Source organism: Drosophila simulans, chromosome 2L (assembly GCF_016746395.2).
Source record: "Drosophila simulans strain w501 chromosome 2L, Prin_Dsim_3.1, whole genome shotgun sequence".
Classification (NCBI taxonomy): Eukaryota; Metazoa; Arthropoda; class Insecta; order Diptera; family Drosophilidae; genus Drosophila; species Drosophila simulans.
The window spans coordinates 14,232,505-14,253,592 of NC_052520.2; the positions used below are offsets into that span (position 1 = coordinate 14,232,505).

General features: G+C 41.0%; 3 protein-coding genes across 3 annotated transcripts in view; 1 reads left to right on the forward strand and 2 right to left on the reverse strand.

Moving 5' to 3' along the window:
- The window catches only part of LOC6732323 (DNA mismatch repair protein spellchecker 1), a 66,803-nt gene extending 48,060 nt beyond the window's left edge, over positions 1–18,743 (forward strand). The window contains exon 7 of the mRNA XM_039298583.2: positions 18,727–18,743. The gene's annotated coding sequence lies outside the window, so the exon portion shown is untranslated. The remainder of the gene's footprint in view (positions 1–18,726) is intronic.
- LOC6732325 (partner of bursicon) lies at positions 6,247–7,231 on the reverse strand. The gene is made up of 2 exons (XM_002079417.4): positions 6,756–7,231; positions 6,247–6,697 (listed from the first exon to the last, which is right to left on the reverse strand). The coding sequence occupies exons 1-2, from the start codon at positions 7,008–7,010 to the stop codon at positions 6,527–6,529; spliced, it is 426 nt and encodes a 141-aa protein (XP_002079453.1). The 5' UTR covers positions 7,011–7,231; the 3' UTR covers positions 6,247–6,526.
- On the reverse strand, positions 13,905–14,899 carry LOC6732326 (histidine-rich glycoprotein). The gene is made up of 2 exons (XM_002079418.4): positions 14,697–14,899; positions 13,905–14,634 (listed from the first exon to the last, which is right to left on the reverse strand). Exons 1-2 carry the CDS (start codon positions 14,706–14,708, stop codon positions 13,996–13,998), a joined length of 651 nt encoding a protein of 216 aa, XP_002079454.1. The 5' UTR covers positions 14,709–14,899; the 3' UTR covers positions 13,905–13,995.
- Positions 18,744–21,088: the final 2,345 nt, after the last annotated feature.

Below are 21,088 nucleotides of genomic sequence, written 5' to 3' on the forward strand. Positions count from 1 at the left end.
CAACACTCACACACAACGCTGGGCACACCGATACCAACACGCTCATTGGACGATCGCCGCTTCTGTGTAGCCATTTTGGGTAATTTTGTTGCTGTTGTTGTTGTTTCACAGTGTTTCGTGGGGAATTTATTTCCACACATGTGTGTGCAGCCATGGCGCCTGTGTGCGTGTGGAGAGCGGAACGGCGTCGGCCATAATTGTTTACGAGCAGGTGGGCGTGTGTGTGGCGCTTGTTGGTGTGCTAGAATGAGTGAGTGTGTGAGGAGGGGGTGGGGAATGTGTTAAAAGCTGCAAGCCGAGGAAATATGATTTAGAGCACCAGAGACGCAACGAGAGAACCATTTCCGTGGAGAGAACACGATTCGGTGTATTTCCCTCACTTCGCAGAGAGAGTTTTCCCCACTGTAAACAGAAAACAGCTGGCGAAAATCTCGGCTCGCACATGAAGACGGGAAATGTCTGAGACGAAGTTTTCCCTCACTTTGCACACTGAAATCAATTTCAGTTTCTTACTTAGCAGTCAAAAATGCAACATATAGATTATAAGAAGAATGTAATGGTCAAAAGTAATATCCTTACAGCTTTAACATCCTACAAAAATTAAAAAATGTACAACAAATTTGTAATAAAAGTTGTTGAGTAAATTTCTCTTATTGCTTAGTATGTACATATGCCGTTTAATATCTAAATCATTGCTCCCACGTTGGGGTCATTTAAGAAATCAAATATAGGATTCATAATCTCTGGTTAAATTGCTCTATTGGGTCCGCATCATCGTAAAAAGCAAAAATGGTCGTAAAAACACAACCAAGACCACGCAATTGGTTAAATATTCAAAAGGCGAAATGCTGCTCTAGCTTTATGGCATTAAAATGTTTGGGATTTAAAAGAGAAATACACAATTATACTAATCGTGGCGCTTTGAATTAACAATCAATAATTTACATATTTCGGCCATATATTGACAGCTGCCACTGCTGCTCCACGCCTTCTTGGAGCATTTTTGGTGATGCTCTCATAAAATGCCCCCGTCCATTGTAGATTTTTGTCGTGTTCATTAAGAAGCTTTTGAAAGTTTCGCCTTTCAAAAACCATAAAATGTTTATTTAGATGCCACTTTAATGGCGGACAGAGTCAAACGTTTTATAGCTTCCTTTTGTTTCACAATATGGTTTTAGTTTCGTTTTCGGACTTAATAGACTCATTTCTGGTTTAACACAAAACAATCGAGTTTCAATTAACCACACAAAAAGTATATGTCGTTCTCGCTCTCCGGGTAAACCACAAAATTAAGTGGCTAACAGTATTTTGTGGCCACAACACATTACAAACCACACAAGCGAACTGAAAAAAGGGAAATTATAATAGAGAACCGGGTTTGCCCATATCCTTTTTTTTTGTACGCGCTTGTCTGCCGCGCCCAAGCGAATATCCCCAACAGACAAATAAGCAGGGGTGCGTTTTTCACGGTGCGGGGGTCGTTTCCGTTTCGGGCTTTTGTTAGCATTTTAGCAGTTCATTTATGCGGCTTACAGGGCGAGCAGGCGGCACATGTGACCGGAAAAGCCCTTTTAGTAACACAAAATGGTCACCAAAGTGGTTGAGTGCTTGTTAGTTTGCGGGATGTCTCGGGAATTATTTGAGATGTGACAATGGGTTTGGAAAAACTTCCTCATTCCTCCTACAGATTACTATTTGACTATATTTTTACTAGTCATTTAAAAGGTATCAGTATCTATAAGTATGCAATGTTTTGCTGAAAATAAAAACCCTATCGCTTTTGTAGATCTTGCTTTTCTAAAGGTCTAAGTATTTGTTTTATTACAACGTTTAACTGTGAACTGCTCAACAATATTAATGTATTCCTTTGTTGAAAGCAATAATAATAAACCAAAATGCATATGTAATTATCCGCAGTGCTGCCATTTGTATGCTGTACCCTCTTAAAAGATGCTGCAGTCCTCGGCTGCATCTACTTACCCGTTGCTCGATTGCAGTTGAGCTTTCCCCTTGCCACGCTTTCTCCTATGGTTTTCATCTTTTTACCCTTTGGCCACATTTTCCGGGCGACTTTCCCGTTGTATATGTGTATGAATTATGTGCTGCACACTTTTTAACCCCTGGCATATTTTACAAGCTGCTTTACTAGCCCCGTACTTATACTTTGCTCTCCAATAAACATACAAACGCACTTACCCAGTGTTTGTACATGGATGTCAGGAGTGTGTGTTTGTAGGGTTTTGTGTTTTTTTTTTTCCTGCTCGTTTGTCGTGGCCTCAAGTGCGCTGGTGAGTTCATAAATTTGCCCACTGGGCCGTATGAGTAATGTGCCAAAGGGGCTTCGCTTTCTTCATGTAGAAGTGTGTGCAACACACAAAAACGGTTGGAAAATGAAAAAATCTAAAAGCCATAGGCCAGCAGGCAACATATGCAGCCTTCAATTTAATATACTTTACTTTCAGAATTTGTTTTCAAAAGGGGCGAAAAAGCTTAAAGCAAAAGAATGTAACTAAGCTGTGTCTTTAGATTGCATTTCTTTTATACAGGACAACCCTACTACGTTAGCTGTTAGAAACCTCAAATCTTTATATTTTTTAAACTAAAATAAATTAAAAAAAATCATTGAATTTTTTTAATACATCACGATGTACACCATGTTCTACAAGCTGCCAAGCATTTTAATTTCCTTTTCTTCGCAATCTCTAAGCATCTAATGTTTATTGCCCATTATTATAATTGCGCAATCTTTGCGATGCAAAAGGTGTCCCGGTCTTGGGCCAGTTTTCCTTCAGTTGGCCACATCCGGTCAACTGGCGGCGTTTATCATAATTGCAGTTCATTTGCATGCCCGGGAAAATGCAGTTCGCTTTTCACATGTACACTTTTTGCCGCTGCTGCTGGTGCTCCTCTCTTCATCTTTGCTGCTGTCGCCTGTCGCCGCCTCTCATGCGGCAACAGCAACTGTCGCCGTTGCTGTCACTTGATGTCGCAACGCATTAGAATATGTTGCATGTTGCCCCTGTTGGCCCACTACCCGCTCGTCCCTGCCCAGCAACTGGCAACCTGCAACGGTTGCAGTTGCATATGCAATATGCAGGCGCGGGCAAATTTTTATCTTATGACAGCTGCTGCTACCTCTGTTTTTTTGTAATGCCCTTACTGAGGGTACTTAAATGTTTTTGAAATTCTGGTATATTTATATATTAAAGATAAGATATTTTAATATTAAAAACGAACTACATTAGTAATTTGTTAACTTAAGTTACAAAATTATAAAACATTTCCTCTGTTAAGTTTTTTTCGATAATGTACTATAAAAGATGTTTTACTTTCTTATCAAGGATTAATTATTGTTAGAGCATTTATTAAGTCGTTCTTCCGTTCCATTTGTGGGGCGCCTATGCTGATTCAGTTGCAGTTGCTAGTCGGAAAAAATATGTTGCTGTCGTGCCCGGATTGTTGCTGTTGCTGTTGCCTTGTTACATGTTATGCCCTACGCACATGCGGCTGGTGGCGCAGCAACACACAGAGTCACACAGTTGCTGCAAGGAGGAAAAGGCGCCCGAAAACAAATGTCAGCTGTAAAAATCATAAATTTAATGCAAAATGCAAAAACGCTTTGCGCTCCGCTGGGCTTTTGCTCTCTGACAGGTGACCCCTTGCACCTCGCAGTTGGTCCACCCTAGCTCACAGCACTCTGAATTTCTGCCGCTTCTAACTGAAATATGATATATGCGAGGTTCTGGGCGGAAGCTGCCACAATGCTGCTTCCTGAATACTCTAAATGAAGGAAAAATTAAGGATTTAGGATGGCTGTTATTAATGGCATGGATATGTTGCAATTCAGAATTTAAGCTTGAATACTATGAATAAGGAGAGATGATAAGGGAAAAACACCTAATCAACTCCTTCTATTGTGTTCCACAGACTTATTAATTAGTTGAGCTAAATCCATAAAATATTCGATATGCTATTGTCCAGATATGTCGAATGGCATTAGGCTAAACTATAGTTATAATAAACACAACATAAATTTCAATCAGAAAGCGAAGCGATCTTCTTGTTAAGTTCCACACGCATAATACCATAGGTAAACAAAGAGATTCGAAAAAAAGCTACAGAAATAACTTTAAAGATAAAGCCAATCAATGATGTCACGCCTTCTTGTCTTTTGGCCATTAATGTGGGCTGATTGTGTTTGAGGGCTGAGAGCTAATACGGCAGTGTGTCTTGACACTAAAAGCATTTTTCCGTTCGACAAAATCTTTGTTGTTTACATTTCGCCTTGAGCTTTCATTAAAAACAAACAGAAATATATTTCATCGAATGACAAACAATCAAATTAATTGCGTTTTTATGCAAATGCGAATGGAGAAGAAATAAAGAATTCGAAATGATGAAAATTAATTGCCAATATTAACGCGTTTTAACACAAAAAGTATGTTAGATATTGTATAAGCGATAACCAGCAGCAGAATCAGCAACAATAACAATAAAGTAGCATTCAAGTAAATGTTTATATTTTTTGTCCCCCCTTTTTTGTGAGCTTCAAATTTGTTATTAATTAACATTCATTAATTATCATCAAAGTGACTCGGAAGAATATAGCAACTTGCCTGCCTTTCGTGGCCAGCGCTTAATTTATAACTTATAAATATGCAGCAATTTATTTAACACGATGCATGCGTTCGATTTGGCTCACAAATGTGGCCAGCGAGTGAAATTTATTGGGGTATTTAGCGATCGGCTTTAATAATCTGCGCAAAGTCTTCCAAAAATTTTAATTTATTTTTAAGAGCTCTTGGAGTAAACCATACAGTACAGGCACATGTCTTTATCTTGATACTTTAACATCCCATTTCAGTTTAAAGTAACTTTCCCACTTGTTCTTCAGTTAATGGCTCAAATCGATGCACACTTTCCAGGTGATCCGCGATTGAAGCTAAATGAGTTATTCAGCACCTGCAATGGACCAGTAATTGTGTTGTTGTGGAAACCCGTTCGCTTATAGACTGTATAATTTGATTACCCTAATGAAATGTTAAAAGTTTTGAGTGATCATCTGATCCCAGGTAGTTTTTCGCTCACCGGTTCTACGTGACTCCATCCGGGATGCAAGATTTGCCGAGAAATCTTGCTCGATGTATGTTATAAATATAAATATATAATTTATATTGTGTCGGCACGTTGCTGTTGATGGAGCCACTGACGCGCGATGCCACCCAGGAACCTCCCCCCTTGATCCGCCGCACCCCTTGGACGAATCTTCGATGTGGATATGGAGCTCAGCAGCTCTGGAAGATCACCGCGGTCCGATGTTAATGGGCGTGTCAACTAAATTATGAGTTTCGCACACACGAACGAAAGGCGGCAACTCAGTACCGACCGGTGGAGATCACATCCAGCTGGGTATTAAGTATATGGGGAGCAGTGGAAAAATGCTTAAGTAAATTACAGTGCGTGCAAATGTGCTTGTGAACATGAAATTATAATGTAGCCCCGAACCGAGCGTGTTCCGTTCCAAGCCGCTCCAATTTACAATTAGTCGATGTTCTGCCCGCCCCGGTCCCCTGCCCCATCACTGGGGGCTTTAATCAATTCAGCTGAGTACTCGCATGTCTGAAATAAAATATAATAAAAAACGAGGAATAGGGAAAATAATGATGAAAATTAACAACCAGAAAGCGGTTTTCATCTTAAGTGCAGTTTATGCTTGATTATTATGTTTGCGGGACGAGTTTCCGGGTGGTTAGGCATCATGTCCCGCACAGATGCCAACGTAAATATGGCAATTGCGAGTTCGCCTCGGACCCTCTGACTAAATGAGTTAATTTGGTAGCCAGGCTGGGCCAAAAAGTCAATATGCTCGTTGCCATTTTCCTGGCCATTGGAAATGCCTCACAGAGGACGAGTGATGTATTCCATTTTGGTTGCAATCAATTTTTGGCCTCCAGTGATATGTCAAACATTTTCCGATTCAGGACTGCATTGCATATTTTTGGCAAAATCAAAGTTCATGCATTCATGGAGTATAGCAAGTGCCTCTCAGCGAAATATGTACTGTATTTTCAATCAAACAGATGTTTGTTAGCCTTTGGCTTACTGCATATCAATGCAGCACACCATATTGCAAGAAATAATAGCCAGCTTAATCATGAGCAGCTATCAGTCTAAAGTCGTAATTCAAACATGAAGATCCATTTTAAGCATAAGTTAAATTAAGGTGAAGAACTGGAAAGGTCATAATAGAAACTAATTATGTATTAATTTTCACATTGCTAAGTATAATAGGTATAATAATGGTTATATTAGAACTATATTATAATAAACATTGACTATATATTTTCTTAACTGAAAAAGCTGGGATTCTGTCTTTATTACTACGAAATATTTAAGAATATACAAGATTTTAGGAATAAGTATTTTAAGTATCTTCAATGTGGGGCTCGTTTTAAAAATATATGAAAAATATTTCACTCTGCAACTAAAACAAATGGATGCAAATAGCATAGTTTATGTTGAGGCATTAACGTGTGAAATCGCCACATTTGAAGCACTTGCACTCGGTTGGCTCCCGAAGACGTATGTCCATGCTACCCATTTCCGGAGAGGTCAAACGGGTGCCGTCCGGGTCATAGCAGTGGGTTAGAGTGATGACCTTTTCCTTGAGGAAGCTTTCGCGGCAGCAGTAGCACTCCTAGAACACATGGAACCTTAGAGTCCGCTAACTCTATAGAGGCAAGATTGAAACTCACTTTCAGAAACCCCGTGGGCGTTATCACCGATGGTTGCACCTGACTGTTGCACAATCCCTCGCATTTGTTGACGATGACGTCGGCATTGCAGGTCCTCTGCATCCTGCCCAGCTCGTCGAACTCCTCCTTGATCAAGTGGATCTCCGACTTGAGAGTCTCGCAGTTCTCGTCGCCAGTGCCCTGGCTATATCGCAGTGCCCTCAGGCATTGGGGCACTAGGATTGCGGCCACGAAGAGCAGTTCCTGGACATGCATGCTGACCCACTCCCAACGCCCAACTGTTTGGATTCGCTCCACCCGGAGGCTCTTTTATACGGAAGAGGGCTGGACCCGATTGGATTCCATGATATATGTCAATGACTGGCTGATGGAATGTTTGTGTCCTGCCCAGCGGGTGAAAATTTGGTCGCTTAAGTTGCGGTAGGACATGGCAATTTACACATCACTTTTGTGCTCCGTTAATTGGTAATTAAATCAAACGACTTGACTACAAGTAACGACGTCGACTCTATCGATTCGATTTTTTACACGCTAAACCAAATCGATAAGTACGAAATAAGAATATAAAATAAAATAGTCTAATTGCAAAAAGGGTTATAATATATAATTTTTATATTCTTTGTTATATTGCAATAATTTATTGGTGTGAGCAATAAAGTGGCAAATACTTTCAGCCTTAATCTTAAACGCGCTTGTTATACAAGGGGCTTTCCCGCAATTTTCCGGCCACGTAAACAAAAAATGAAATTGCAATCTGTCTGAAGTTTTCCACCTCTCGTGTCTGTTATAGCCTGCTTATGGCCCTGTTTGCCCTCCTCCCCTGTTGGCATCGTCTTTGTCTCGCCCAACTTCGCAATAACCACATTCTCTCTCCCAGTATCTGTAGCTGTATCTGTATCTGAATCCCTCTGTGGGCCCGACCATCGCCTTTCTCCACTTCACTCCTCTGTGGGCCATGGTCGATGGTTGCGCTTTAGAATCATCGACGCAAACGCAAAAAGTCTCAATGGCGCAGTAAATTATGTTTTATTATGCAATAAAGTCAACCATAAAAACGCTGCAATAAATTAAATTAACTACTAAAAATGCTGATTTTATTTTTACCCTCCGTTTGCGAAATTGTTGTTCAGTCAGTTCCGTCTCCCCATATATGTATACACACGAGTATTTGAATACATAAACAAGGATGCATGCTTGTGTATCTATCGCTCGGCGCAAAGTTTTGTTCTGAATTTTTGGTTTACTGTCTGGATTTTTGCCTATTTTTCCTGTTTTTCTGTCTGCGAATAGTCTAAATGGTAGTTTGCTCGGAAAAACCACGGCGCTTAATGCTGGAACTCAAAGAGTGACTCTGCAGTTTTATAATAATATTAAAAAAATATCCCTTTAATAACTTATTTACATTTCTAGACTATATGACAACTATAATTCTTAAAAAAAAATATTTCTAATTAAAAAAATTAATTTACATTCCTTATTAAAAAGCTGAATGATATGCGGCTTTAATGGTGATGGTGTAGAAAAATTCGTTAGTATCTTCCGCTAAAAAGTTTGGTGCTGCAGCAACGCAGCTCAGATCAATGTTCAAATTAGTGGCATTCCCTAAGAAGTCCCGACATCAAAGGATAACCAAGGGTAAAAAATACATCCTGCAGGCTTCGTGTCCATGAATGAAATCCAAAGCGACACACAACCGGCAGCAGTAAAACAAAAGCGCAATGCTTTAAATGAATAAATATGACACATAAATACCATCCAACAATGGATAGCCCGTGTGTCTCTCTGTGAAAAAGGAAAAAACAACAAATTCAACAGATTCGGAAAGACAACAAAAAAAAAATACAAAAAAATCGCAAACATCGTAACAACAAAGCCAACCGACCAAGCGACAGGGACCGACAGTTAATTCCGCGAAAGAGGAAATTACAATTCATGCCCTTTGGCAGAACTCCATGATTATCAGATCGAATTAGTGTCTGCCTGGGCATCTCGTCCTCCCATCCTCCAATCCTCCCTTCCGATCCACGGGTATTCTGTTTGTCCTGGGGCCACATGAGCCCCACACATTTTTTTTGTGCCGCATTCGGTGGCGTTTCGGCCCTCAACCGAACCATTTGAATGAACTTGGACCGGCTGCTCCTTTTGTTTCCCGTTAACAACAAATACAACAATTATGAGTGTGTGCCCCGTCTGGCCGAGTCCTGTGGAACCTGTCATGACCAGAAAGTTGCCCTTATTTTTTGGTTCAGCGTGCGTTCATTTCGTTGTCCTCAGACAAGAAAAAACAAAAAAATATGTGGTAAAAAATACAACATTTTGACTGACTTGGCTGGGAGTTGTCATTTAGCCGGGAAGTGGGCGTTGCCATTGAATTCGTATATTAAATAATCGAATTTGATAAAAAAAACCATCGTTTTCAAATAGTTAAATACCTAATAACATTTATATATGCGATGTCTGCGTTTTTTCTAATAGTTTTTTAATTTCCCCCAATTGATTGGTTTGCCCTTGCCTAATTGATTTAGAATTAATACTTACGGTCCGTGTCTCGTAACGCCAGCTGAAGAAACATACTCGAAAAATGATTATCGGCAGACACATTAATTAAATTAAGCCGACTTTGGAGCCTTGGGGCTGCCTGTCTGATGACTAGAGACTGGGAGTGAATCGGTCTGTGGTGGCTCTTAGTTGGCCAAATCGCTGTTGACTCATTATGGTAAAGACATGTGTTAATTTATGTAACTTTCCCAAACGGCCATTGCGACGTTCATTAATCATTTTTTTTCAGTTTCGAGATTTTCAAGTTGGCCCCATGTCTCGCGGTGTGCTGCCTACTCTTTTATGTTATTTTTAGTTAATTGTTTGCGCTGTAAAATGTTTATGCGTTTTGGCCAGCAGCTCGGTTCGGCTGCCTTTGCCCTCTTTGACTAATGTGTGCCGCGTGTTCACATTTTTGTCTCAATGATTTATAGTTGTCCGCTGGACAAAGTCATTTTTGCTTTGGAAGCGGTTTTGTGCGCCTGCAAAACGTATCAATCATATCGGAAATTAATTTTGATAGCCAAATAAAAAAAAGGTGGAAAGTGGGAAAAACAAAGCAACGCAATGCAGCATAAGCAGAATCCTCAGTTTTGGTAATTACCACCTAATGGATTTATTCATTTTCTATCGTAATTCATTTGAGGAAAATACATAAGACTTTTTTCCATAAACAATTTGGTAGTAGTACTTTACAAGTGCAGAAATAGTGAAGCGAAAGTAAGCAGCTCCACCGATTTGCCCGTTAGCCACCTCTACACTGCCCTGCATAATTATGGTGCGTATGTGGCCCGAACATTCAATCTGCCTGCCCCATCCAAAGCTTAAAAACAAAACCCCTAATCAGCATTAAGGCGCGCATAGCCTATTATTAACTTGATTACAATTCGGGATAAGCGAAGGCAGCCAAATCAGCTGGGCTATGTGTGGGTAACACCCCGGCGATCGGCGCAAAGGGAGGGTCTATATGGTGGGAAGTGAGGATCATTTTGCACGATTTACGAGATACGAGTTGCCAGTATATGTATGTATATAGTCGAGTACCCGGGGCTAGAGTGGCGGATAATGGTTACGGACACTGACGATGAGTGGATGGTGGCTTCTACTCTCTCGCCGTGGAATGGAATAAAGACTGCCCCACCGTCGAGCACATCCATCAATCGTGATGGATAACTGACAGTTTGGGGCGTTGCGGGTTCTCAATTTTCATGGTCAGGCTTCTCGGTGAAATAAAGAAAAATTCCATTTACCCGTCAACCCAATTTGTTGATCATTAATCATTGATATATGTATACGGTCAACCCGTTCGTCTATTCGTTTAGTTGCTGCGCTTATTTGGCTGTTTAAATGTAGCATTGACCCAATGGGGAATTGAATTGATTGCGCATGTGCCGCGATAATTGGCATAAATTAATATGGCCAACAAATTTAATTAGACATAAATCAATGAGTTTATTAAACAGTAGCCAGCAGACGGCAACTAGCAGCCAGCAAAGCAAACCGGCAGCCAATCATGCCAAACCGTTTTCCACCAATAAACTGCCGCAAATTGGCTAATACCGAATGGCGTTATATGTCGAGCCCAGAGTTATGCCCGTTTCCCTCTGTCTATCTTGCCAACGCCCACCAGTCTCGGCGCGCACATTAAAAATCAGTTAAATTCAGAAACACTCTACCCACTGGCCCCCCGCGCCAACGAAAAATGTCCATAAACAATTTCCATGGCAAAAAGTCCGACCACGACTCACTGGAATCGAGGGACCTCTCACTGTGCCGGCTGTCGAGAGACGCAGCTGGATTCGAACTGGTTATGTGAACGGACTGGACTCGACTTCTGTGTGCGGTTGGATGTGCCACCAAAAGCCATTTGGCACATACATTTCAAACATTTATGGTTATTATAAAGCATTTAACATTATTATGGATGCCATGGGGCATCTGTTACAATCCGACGGCCGACAAACACCGGCAGCAGCAGCCCATATAGCCGGCTTAAATAATCACTCTGCGTTGTAATTAGCAAAATATTTATTGATATTTTCGTAAAGCGTGTGCAAAAATAGGCAATGCAATTGGCCAAATGCTGCAGCTTTCGGTGCAAATCTGCATTGCAATTGGGGAAATCAGTTTTCGGATTTTACATGCAATTTTTGAGACAATTTTTAACTATTCAGATATATTGTGCATTAATATTTAAAAATTTTAATATTTATTGAAGCTCTTTTCTGTTATGTTGCACAAAATATTTTAAAAAATACTATAGTTAAATGCATCACACAAATGACTTTTAAATGTATTTATTTCGAGACGGACTACTCATGTTGGCACTTTATAAAACGACATTAATTGATTTGGCATTTGTAGCTTATTCGACTGGACACAATCTCCTACCGAATCAAGCTTATTTATGTTCCACAAAAAGGCCAAAAAACGAGCAGAAACTTGACAAATAAGTTACGCTTAATTTTCTGGCAAGCGTTTAAAAAACCGAAACACGCAACAAGGCAGTCAGCCACCTAAAGCAAAAGCCATTAAAAGCGACGCGACACTTTTGATAACAAATTCAAAGCCCAAACCGAAGCCAAAATGAAAATCAAAATCAAATTCGAAATCCAAAGCCGAAGCAAGTTCAGCTTGACAAAAAATAAAATCAAGCCAAACTTACTATACCGAAAATCAGAGGCTGCCCATAAACATTGAATTTTACGACGCTGTGTGGTCTCGTTTGACATATTGTGGGCTTTACGATTCCAAAATTAATGACACCATGGCCCAAGTCAGGTAACGGGCATTGGATTGGACTCGGCTGGATGGGATTGGGATTGGGGGCGCCCTGCTCTCCGGATTTTAACTTGGCTGGTGCCATACCGGTTTGGGAATGTATATTTGGTTGGGCGAATCGACAGCCTCATCAGTTAATAAGACACATACCCATTTTTATGGCATTAAACGACGACAAGTGAAACATAAAATATATATTTACTTTATTTTTATGCGCGGTTGGTCCGCTTTAGAGCTCAAAACTCACTTGACAAAGCAATTTGCAATGCAAATGGATCGACGCGTTTGGTTAGTTTCTCGCTTTTCTAAAAGTTCATTCCGTTTTGCGTTTCGGCAACTGTGTTTTTTATTGCTTTGATTTCATTTCAAATAAATCGTAATCAAGTGAATTTACGACCTGTGGCCACAGCGACTTCACATTCCCTTGAAGCTTAGCTTAATTAATTTCAATTTAATTTTTTCCGAAACAAAATTTATGATTCAATTGCATTAGGTGGCATGTAAATTTTTCACTTGAGCTCATTAAGTGTCGAATCGCGTTGATTAAGGATCGTGATTAAAGAAAATTAAAATACAAAACGCATAATTTTCTCAAATGGCAGTTGATAATTTCTGTTTGATAATCAGAAATCGCAATGAGATAATATATAATCTTTAAATAATGATACTTATATTCATTAGGAACATTTTCATTAATGAATGGATTATTTCTTAATTGAAAGCTTCTTTTACTATCTTGCGCATATCTACTCAAACGTTTTATTTTACAAATTATTACTATAATTTCCGTTTTTTTGCCCTACAAGTTGAGCTTCTCAATATGAAAAAATGAACCTCAATTAATCATTATTTGCAACACAAGACACAAAAATCCGGCAAAAAGTGCCATAATAAATATAAGTAATAGCTGTTGCAATTTTCGCACTATATCTCATATATTACATAATGTAGAAAGTGCGTGCCGCACAAACACATGGAACGTACAAAAATAATAAATTACACGGAGCGAGAGGCAACTGGAGTCCCGGTCGAGTTGGGTCGAGAAGGGATTTTTGTGGAGCGTTTATTATGCGCACAATAAACGCGGCGGGCGCAGCGGCGACATAAATTAAATTTATGATGCTTATAAATATTCCACAGTCATTTGTAATACAGCAACAAACGAGGGCAACAGGATAACGCAAGGATGTGCCGAGCCTGTCTGTTAAACAAATTGTAGCCAACTCGGGCTGAGGGGAAAGCAACAAACACACACACACACACGCACTCGCGAATGCTAGGGAGATACATATTTGATTTATGGGTGTGCGCGGATGAATAAAGGACTTTCAACTCCGAAAACCCGATTGCCACCACTAGAAGTGAAAAGAAATCGTCCATAAAAAATCGCCATGTGCACGCATATATAAAATATGTGTGTGCTTGTATTCAAAATACAAGTTTCAGCCACCTGAAATAGCCAGCGAATAGATATGCGGGCTAATTTATGGATAAACTGTACAAATATGATTTATAATCATCGAATTTGTGATATATATCTCGGCTGTCGTGTCGCACATTACTGATTCTGACCCAAATTACGGTCTATGCGATTCTCGGCTTGGTGTTGAGTCGCGAATGCCTATTCAATTCATAAATCACCATATGCTAAATATGCTAAAATTTCACTAATGATTTGAAATATTTAAATATTCCAAATGTATCGATTTGTTTCTTTTTTAAGTTAATAGTTCGTTGGTAAGAATAGAAGCTTTATAATTCGATCATAATAGGTCTTGGTTACAATTCTTTTGCATTTCAATTCAAACGATTATTTCAATTTGGAAAATATTTGCCTGATTTATTTTGGTATAACAACAATAGGTATTTGGTAAGAGTTCATTAAAGGATTGATAAACAATTGGATATATTAGTGGTCAACTCAATGGTAACCGTGTCCGTGCTCGAAGCCATGATCCTGACCGTGGCTGTGTCCGTGTCCATGTCCGTGGTCCTGTTTCAGCGAATAGCTGTGGGAGCTGCTTCCGTGACCATGTCCATGACCATGACCGTGACCGTGCTCCTCATGTCCGTAGTCGTGTCCGGATTGCGATGAGTGCTCCTCGAACTCAACGTGTCCGCCCTCGTAGCCGCTGTGTCCGTGACCATGGTGCTCCACCTGGTGGTGATCGTGGAGCTTTTCGCGATGGACATGGGCCTCGAAACCCTTGTGCTTGTCCGCCGTGTAGTGGACAGTTCGCTTGTGGCCATCGGCGTCAATCAACTCATAGTGTCCGGTAACCGTGTGGCCATGTCGTGACTCGCTCTGTGACTTGACATCCCCAGTCTTGTGATCCTTGACGCCGTATTGGAAGTCATATTCAGCATGGGAGTCATGGTGATCATCGTGCCCGTGATGGTCGTGATGATGACCGTGATGTTCCTCGTGATGATCGTCGTGCGATGTTAGATGCACGGAGGCATGACTGGTGGCTCCACCATGATGGCCGTGGTGTTCGTGGCCATGGAAAGGAGCTGCCCGGATAGCCGCAATGGCCAAGAGGGCAAAGGCGATGAAAAACTAAGGGAAATCCATGGAAATAATGAACTCCTTTAGTTGTTATCCTTTTTTGCTGAACTCACCTTTTGAGCCATGGTACCGCAGCTAGTTTATGAGTTAATCTTAGCTAGACTACTGTTGTCTGATCTCCAGACCAAAGTGAACTGTACCTAAACACCTTTAACCCGGCCTTTTTATAGTTGGCATAAATCGACCCCATAGGTTAAACTTTCAAAAAAGAATTGGTAAATCGGTCTTTAGTTACGCCCCAATTTGCAGTTCAAGATCAGGTCGTACTTTCGCCCCAGAGACGTGCAATTATATTCGACTGGCCTTTTATTTAGCTGTTGTTTCGAAAATCGGTAAAAAAAAATAAACATAAAAATGAGGAAAGAAAAGAATGGCAGTGTAGTAATTCATTGTAAAATTTACTGTCGCAACAATTGCCAATTTAAAGTGGCATTGTTTATGCATCGCATCGCTGTCGTTGTCGGCCATTATAATCCCCCGGCTTGGAGTCGGATTTGGATTGGGATTGGTATATGTGGGCATAGCCAAGAAACAAACGAGCCAAAAGATTTATATGCCTGACAAACGTCTTCGAGTCGTTGACGTCAATCAGGCCTGACAAAAAGTCATCAGAATTGCAGTTTGCAGTTCTCCCTCGGCAGCGGCTTCTTCATTTTGGCCAGATCGGAAAGGCTTGTCTGCTCTCCTCAATCCCAATCCCAATCCCATCCCGTTTCCCGATCCCGATCGGGATCCCAACTTTCGGTGGACTGTTGTCCCGCCAGTCCGCCTGTCAGCAGTCAATCGGCTACCGTCTGTCAATGTCGTGTCGCCTTCATCAAAGGCCACATTCGAGTTGACAATGGGGATATTGGTTCTGTTTTGTAATCCGCAAAGGATACGGATTTTCGAAAGTGCTCAAGTCTTGGCCAGAAGAGCTACGTGGCTGGAGGGAACATAGTTGAATGCAATTTGCATTTGATGCGTGAATTAGCTGGGAATGTAATAATTGGATGAGAATGTTCAGGAAGAAGGGATAGAACATGGCTAACAGATTCAAGGATCATCAGTTATATGCTCTAAATTATTTATTATCTAAAATCCCTTAAATGATTCTCCTTCCTTTTTATATAGATAATCTTATGCAGCAGTCGTGGTTTAATTGATACTGATTATGGTAACTGGGCTTATGCATCCAAAAGTCGAGGTCTGGGAGCAGTGAAAGCCCCCTTCTTTCATCATCGAAATTGCCCTTATGGCAGTGGTCTGAACGTGGCACAGACCCGCAATGTTGCTGCTGCAAGTTGAGAGTCGCAAGTTGCAAGTTGCCAGTTGCCGTGGCTGTCGACTCATCGTTGTCAGTCAAAGGGGCAAACGAAAGGCTGCGTGGTTTGGTTGGCTGGTTTCGTTGTCAGTGTCATTGCTGGCTGCGTTTTGTGGGCACATTTCGGCTGCTTGATTACTCATGTCAATCAGGCTTCCAAACAGCGACGACATGCTGTCAATCTTTGTGTCATGGCCGCTAAAGTTGTTGGTCGGTTGGTCGGTCGTTTTGGCCGGTTGGCCAGTTGCTGGAGTCGTACAACAAGTACGCTTGATTGCCGGGCCCAAAAGGCTGGGTAAAAGGGTAAATACAGGACAGCAACAGCAAAAAATAGGAGGCGATGGGGAAAACCGATGATGCCACAAAGGTGCCCGGTGGCAGTGACAGGACTGTAGTTGTAGCCCATTCGATTGATGTGCATTGTATGTAAATTGGGCGGTCGTTTTCGCATTTGATGCCCTGTCAAGGGATAATCAACAGCAGCAGGAACAGCAGCAGATCAACAACCGCAGACAACGAAGGGACAACTTTAACATTCACTTCTACTCGTTGCAAGTCGCAAGTTGCAACTCATTATGCGTCGCATACGAAATTGTTCCCCACTGTAACGAGCTTAAGAAATACGATCAAAATGCCTCGATAATTTTTCGCACAGCACCACAGCGACCATAAATATCCTTCACTGGTATCCTGCCGAAAATTGAAAACGACAATGTTGAGGTCTTGTTGACAGATACTCATTTGACAGGATCCCATCAACTGTCACTGTCAAGCGAAACATAAACTAAAGCGAAACCGAAGCTGAGTACGAATATCGAGTTTAATCGCGATTGTGGCTAGTAAAAGTTATGGTACGTCATATAATTGGACTTCTTAATAAACTGAATACTCTTTAAAAATGGGAAATATGTTAATACATTTTATAAATTTACTGCAAGCTGGCAAACTAATTGAATAAGTTAATGACTAAAAGCAATTACATGATCTGAAAAAGAGCAGACATTATCCTTTACGCTTATATATAATGTTGTTAAATTTACTTTGAATGATAATTTAAACATTATATGGCTATGAAAGAACCTGTTTAATTTTATTCACAATACTCATTAACGAATCTCTCACTCTATATACAATTTCTATACTTAGCTTTCCAGCACTACCTACTTACATCCGAAGCAATGACAATAAAATATCGTCAGGCGAAAAAGACGCAAGAAAATGCGTTAAGACAATTCGCAGCAATTGCAATTGGACAAGAAACTGGTTGGCAGGCCATAAAGTTAGCTGTAATCGGTAATTGCGATAAATAAAGTAAGTGGCCGGGTTCGAGGTGTTGGAACATCCAGGGGAGGATGGGGAGGATGAGCACATGCCCCCCAACATCCCAGGCATCCCGATGCCATCTCCGATGCCTCTGCACTCCCGAGGAGTGTTGACAATTCTCGTCAATTACGTTGTAATGCGTTTGCTCCATCGCAGCTGCCTTGACGTTCCAGTTGGGCCACTTGATGCATTGCTTGACACATTATGATGCTTGATTTGTTGTCATGGCAATTTTGCCACCATCCACTGACCATCTTGACCAGGCCTCAAATGGCATCTACCCAATCTTCACCTCTCTCCATGTCAATAACTCCGCAGGCAGCGACGCTGTGTAATGTGAATTTTTCACTATGGACAAATGAGTTTGTCGCGGCCTTTTTGCGTTATAATTACAAACGCTTTTTGCTGCCTCTGCTGTCTGTGAACAAAAATAGTTAGCAACGCAACAACATTGCTGAGCTTACCAGTTATTAATGGCTAAGTCTGGACATGTTGGTATTTATCAGGTTGCCTATACATATATCCTCTCCTTCTGCCAATTTGTGATCGCTTGTTGTCCCCTAATTATTTGCTCAGCCAGTCAGGTATTTATGGGGAATTTCTTACATATTTAGAATGTAAATGAAAATTTATATGAATGTGCTGGCATATTTTATGAAATTGTGTGTAAGTCTTAGAACCCATTAAATTACTTAACTACAAGTGGGTTTTATTCGCACTTAACCATTAGTTAATATGAACAATTAGGAAAGCTCATTAACTTATACAGTAGAATACAGTAGAATTTCGAGTGTGTGCAGACAGGAAAGAGTTGTTCAACGACAGCCAGAGCTGGGAATCAATGAAAAAGTGACTGTAATTGATTGTGAGGCCATTTTTGAACTGAGCCGACAAATACGCTTAATAATGGAGCGTATCGCGTAATCACAGCACTCGTAATTGCCTCCCATGGTCTCGATCGGAACAGTAGCCACTGGATATAAGCAAATTATGCATGCTTCCAGTCGAGCTGGATTGAAAGACTTTTTCACAAAACGTCTTACCAGTCATTATAAGCACTTGTCATTAATGACATTTTGGTCGCCGATACTTAAGACATTATCTCCACTCCAGGTCCCACGAGTGAAGTAGAATAGTCCCGGCGGAGTGGAGGGAAACCAGGCAAATTGTGTGGCATTTCCTGCCACTTGAGACTCCGTTTCTCATCTGATCTTTGGCGGCAACCAATAATTATATGCGCCATAAACGCTTTGTCATCTCTCACTCGATGGGGCCTAGAAAATGCAGATTAATGCCCGCTTCTGGCCCGGCCTTTTGTCATGAGCATAATTTTCTCATCGATCTTGTGATTAATCATAAATTGTATGCCTCGTCTCGAACTGCCCGCTCTTTTGTCCAAAAGCCGACACACACATATGCCTCATTAAAGCAACTTCTTTTTCTTCCTTTTGTCCAAGGTGGCGGCAGCGACTCATATAGATTAATTTGAGGCCTGTGGGGCCTGTGAGAGATCACGTTCGATTACATCGGCTGCCAGCTACCAGTGTTCCACATTTGATCGATCTATCAATGATATGTGGGCCATTATAATCGAAATAAATGGTATGCACGATGGATTCGATTCTGAGGCTGAAATACACCGTGTTGGGTAAGTTAAAATTTAAACTATAAAAATTAATTTTAGATGAGTAAAGAGATGGTTTGGATTTCTTTTAAGTAATGTAAGATCATCTAACTTGGACATAACGAGGACATACCATACACTTTTGGGGTGATTTCTATAACAATACCTTATTTGCATACATTAATTTTGATTTAATTGAATTTCTGTCACGACTCTTCCTGATCAATGGGTAATATAAGGTACCCCCCTGTGGGAAACGAAGTGCACCCAATTAGTTTGCAGTTTTGGTGACGCCCAAGTGAATAAACCAGGTACATACGAGTATACCCATTGTAGAGCACTGTTGCCTTCTGGCTTAACAGATGCCCGGACTAATCAGTGGCTACCAGATCTGCACAACAATAGGTGCATGGTGATGCATATCGTGTTACCTTCACCTTGTCTCTGCATCAAATTTCACAGTTGTGTGAACCTAAACCGACAGAACTAAACCATACCGCATACGATACCAATTGCAGAGGATTAGCCGAATTGGTGGGGTAAGATGGCTCGTCACTTGTATTGTTTGGTGTCTGGAACTACCGGGTTTCTGTTTTCTTTTTTTGCGATCTGTATCTTAATTCGTTTGTTTTCATCAAATTACAAAATTGCGTGTGATAACAATCTGGTAGTTGAGACTGCGAACGAGGGCCTAATCCCCTGACGAGCAGTTTCCTTCTTACTGAGAGCTGTCCATCATGGAATTAGATATTTATCATAAATGTGCAGAGGCCGTAAGGAGTTTCGGGGCGAAACTCACACTCGAAGTTCGGAAATTCACCCCTGGGTAGGGCCGGGCCAGCCCCTAAGTGCCATTGTATTTGACTGTCTGTCAGATTTGAGATTTGCTAAGCTGCACAACCCCCCCACCCCACCACACTTGCTGTTTACCCATCAGCCATTGTGCTACATATTTTGTCAGTTGTCTACCAAGTGAGTATCTCCGGTGCTCATCTCTAGGCCCTCTATGCTCTACTCTGCTCTGCATCGGCTTATTTAATGCATAAACAATTGCTTCCATCAGGATTTCACAAAAAGTCGACAAAAGCAAACAATACCCAGCCATTCCCCCTGGACTCTCAGCTATGAGCCCTCCTCAATCCTGAGCTCTGAGCCAACAACAGCTGCTGGAAGGAGTGGGAAACGGGGTTCTGAGTCGCTTCAGCTTTTTTCCAAACTGGATTTATGTTGTGCATAGCGATTAGCACAAAGGTGAGAATAGATTCCTGGCATCACTGGGCGTTTTGAGCTGAGTGGTGCTGTGAACAGGAACAACCGCAAATATTTGTACTTCTCAAATTGAATCTTACTTGTGCCTTTTTTAATTACTTAAAAACAAAACCAAATCCAGTTTGAAACGGAATCCAGTGAACATGGCTTACATAGTTGTGAAATGTGAGAAAAACTTTTGAACGGATTATTCCGATTTTTGCTCTGCTCGTTGTTCCCAACAAAAATGTAGAGATTATTTAAATAATCTCGAACTATTTGTATGTAATGATAAAACCAGGTATTTCTTTAAATTACTCAATGAGAGTATGAGTATGTGAGGATATATGTTACTATATATTTTGTAAAAGCGTAAGCATGTTGTATATTTTGTGTGAGATCGACTAATGACTGAAACTAAATCCCGAATGTTTGGTCATGTTCGCTGGTGTGAGATTTCCTGCTTTTATCAAACTGAGACCTGGCCAGAGGTTCCACCAGTTCCTATTAGTATTGAATTTCGCTAAAATCATCGAAGGCTTTTTAGAGGGATATACGAGGTAAATTAGGGTTGACCCACTCCAACCCGTGCCATGGCTCTCAATCAGACCGGGGCACCTAATTAGCTCTTGGTTTTAGGGCTCGAGGTATCAATTTTCCCTGTTTCGCATCGAGTAACACATACATATGTGGCAGTGTCTGGTAAATGTATTTGAAAAAAAAGGGACCAATTTCCAGAGTCCTGTGCCACCTTTTTGCCCACCTAAATGGGGGCGCTAATCTCTGCAACAGAGATTAACAGCCGAGCAGACACAGAAACCAATTTTGTGTGCCGGCCAACTGGCCAGGCAGGAAGGCAGAATGGCTCTTGGTCGAGTGACAGCAGCCAGAAGGCCTAAATTTACGGCTTTCTGGGTAATTTGACACTTCGGACAGAATAAACGAGT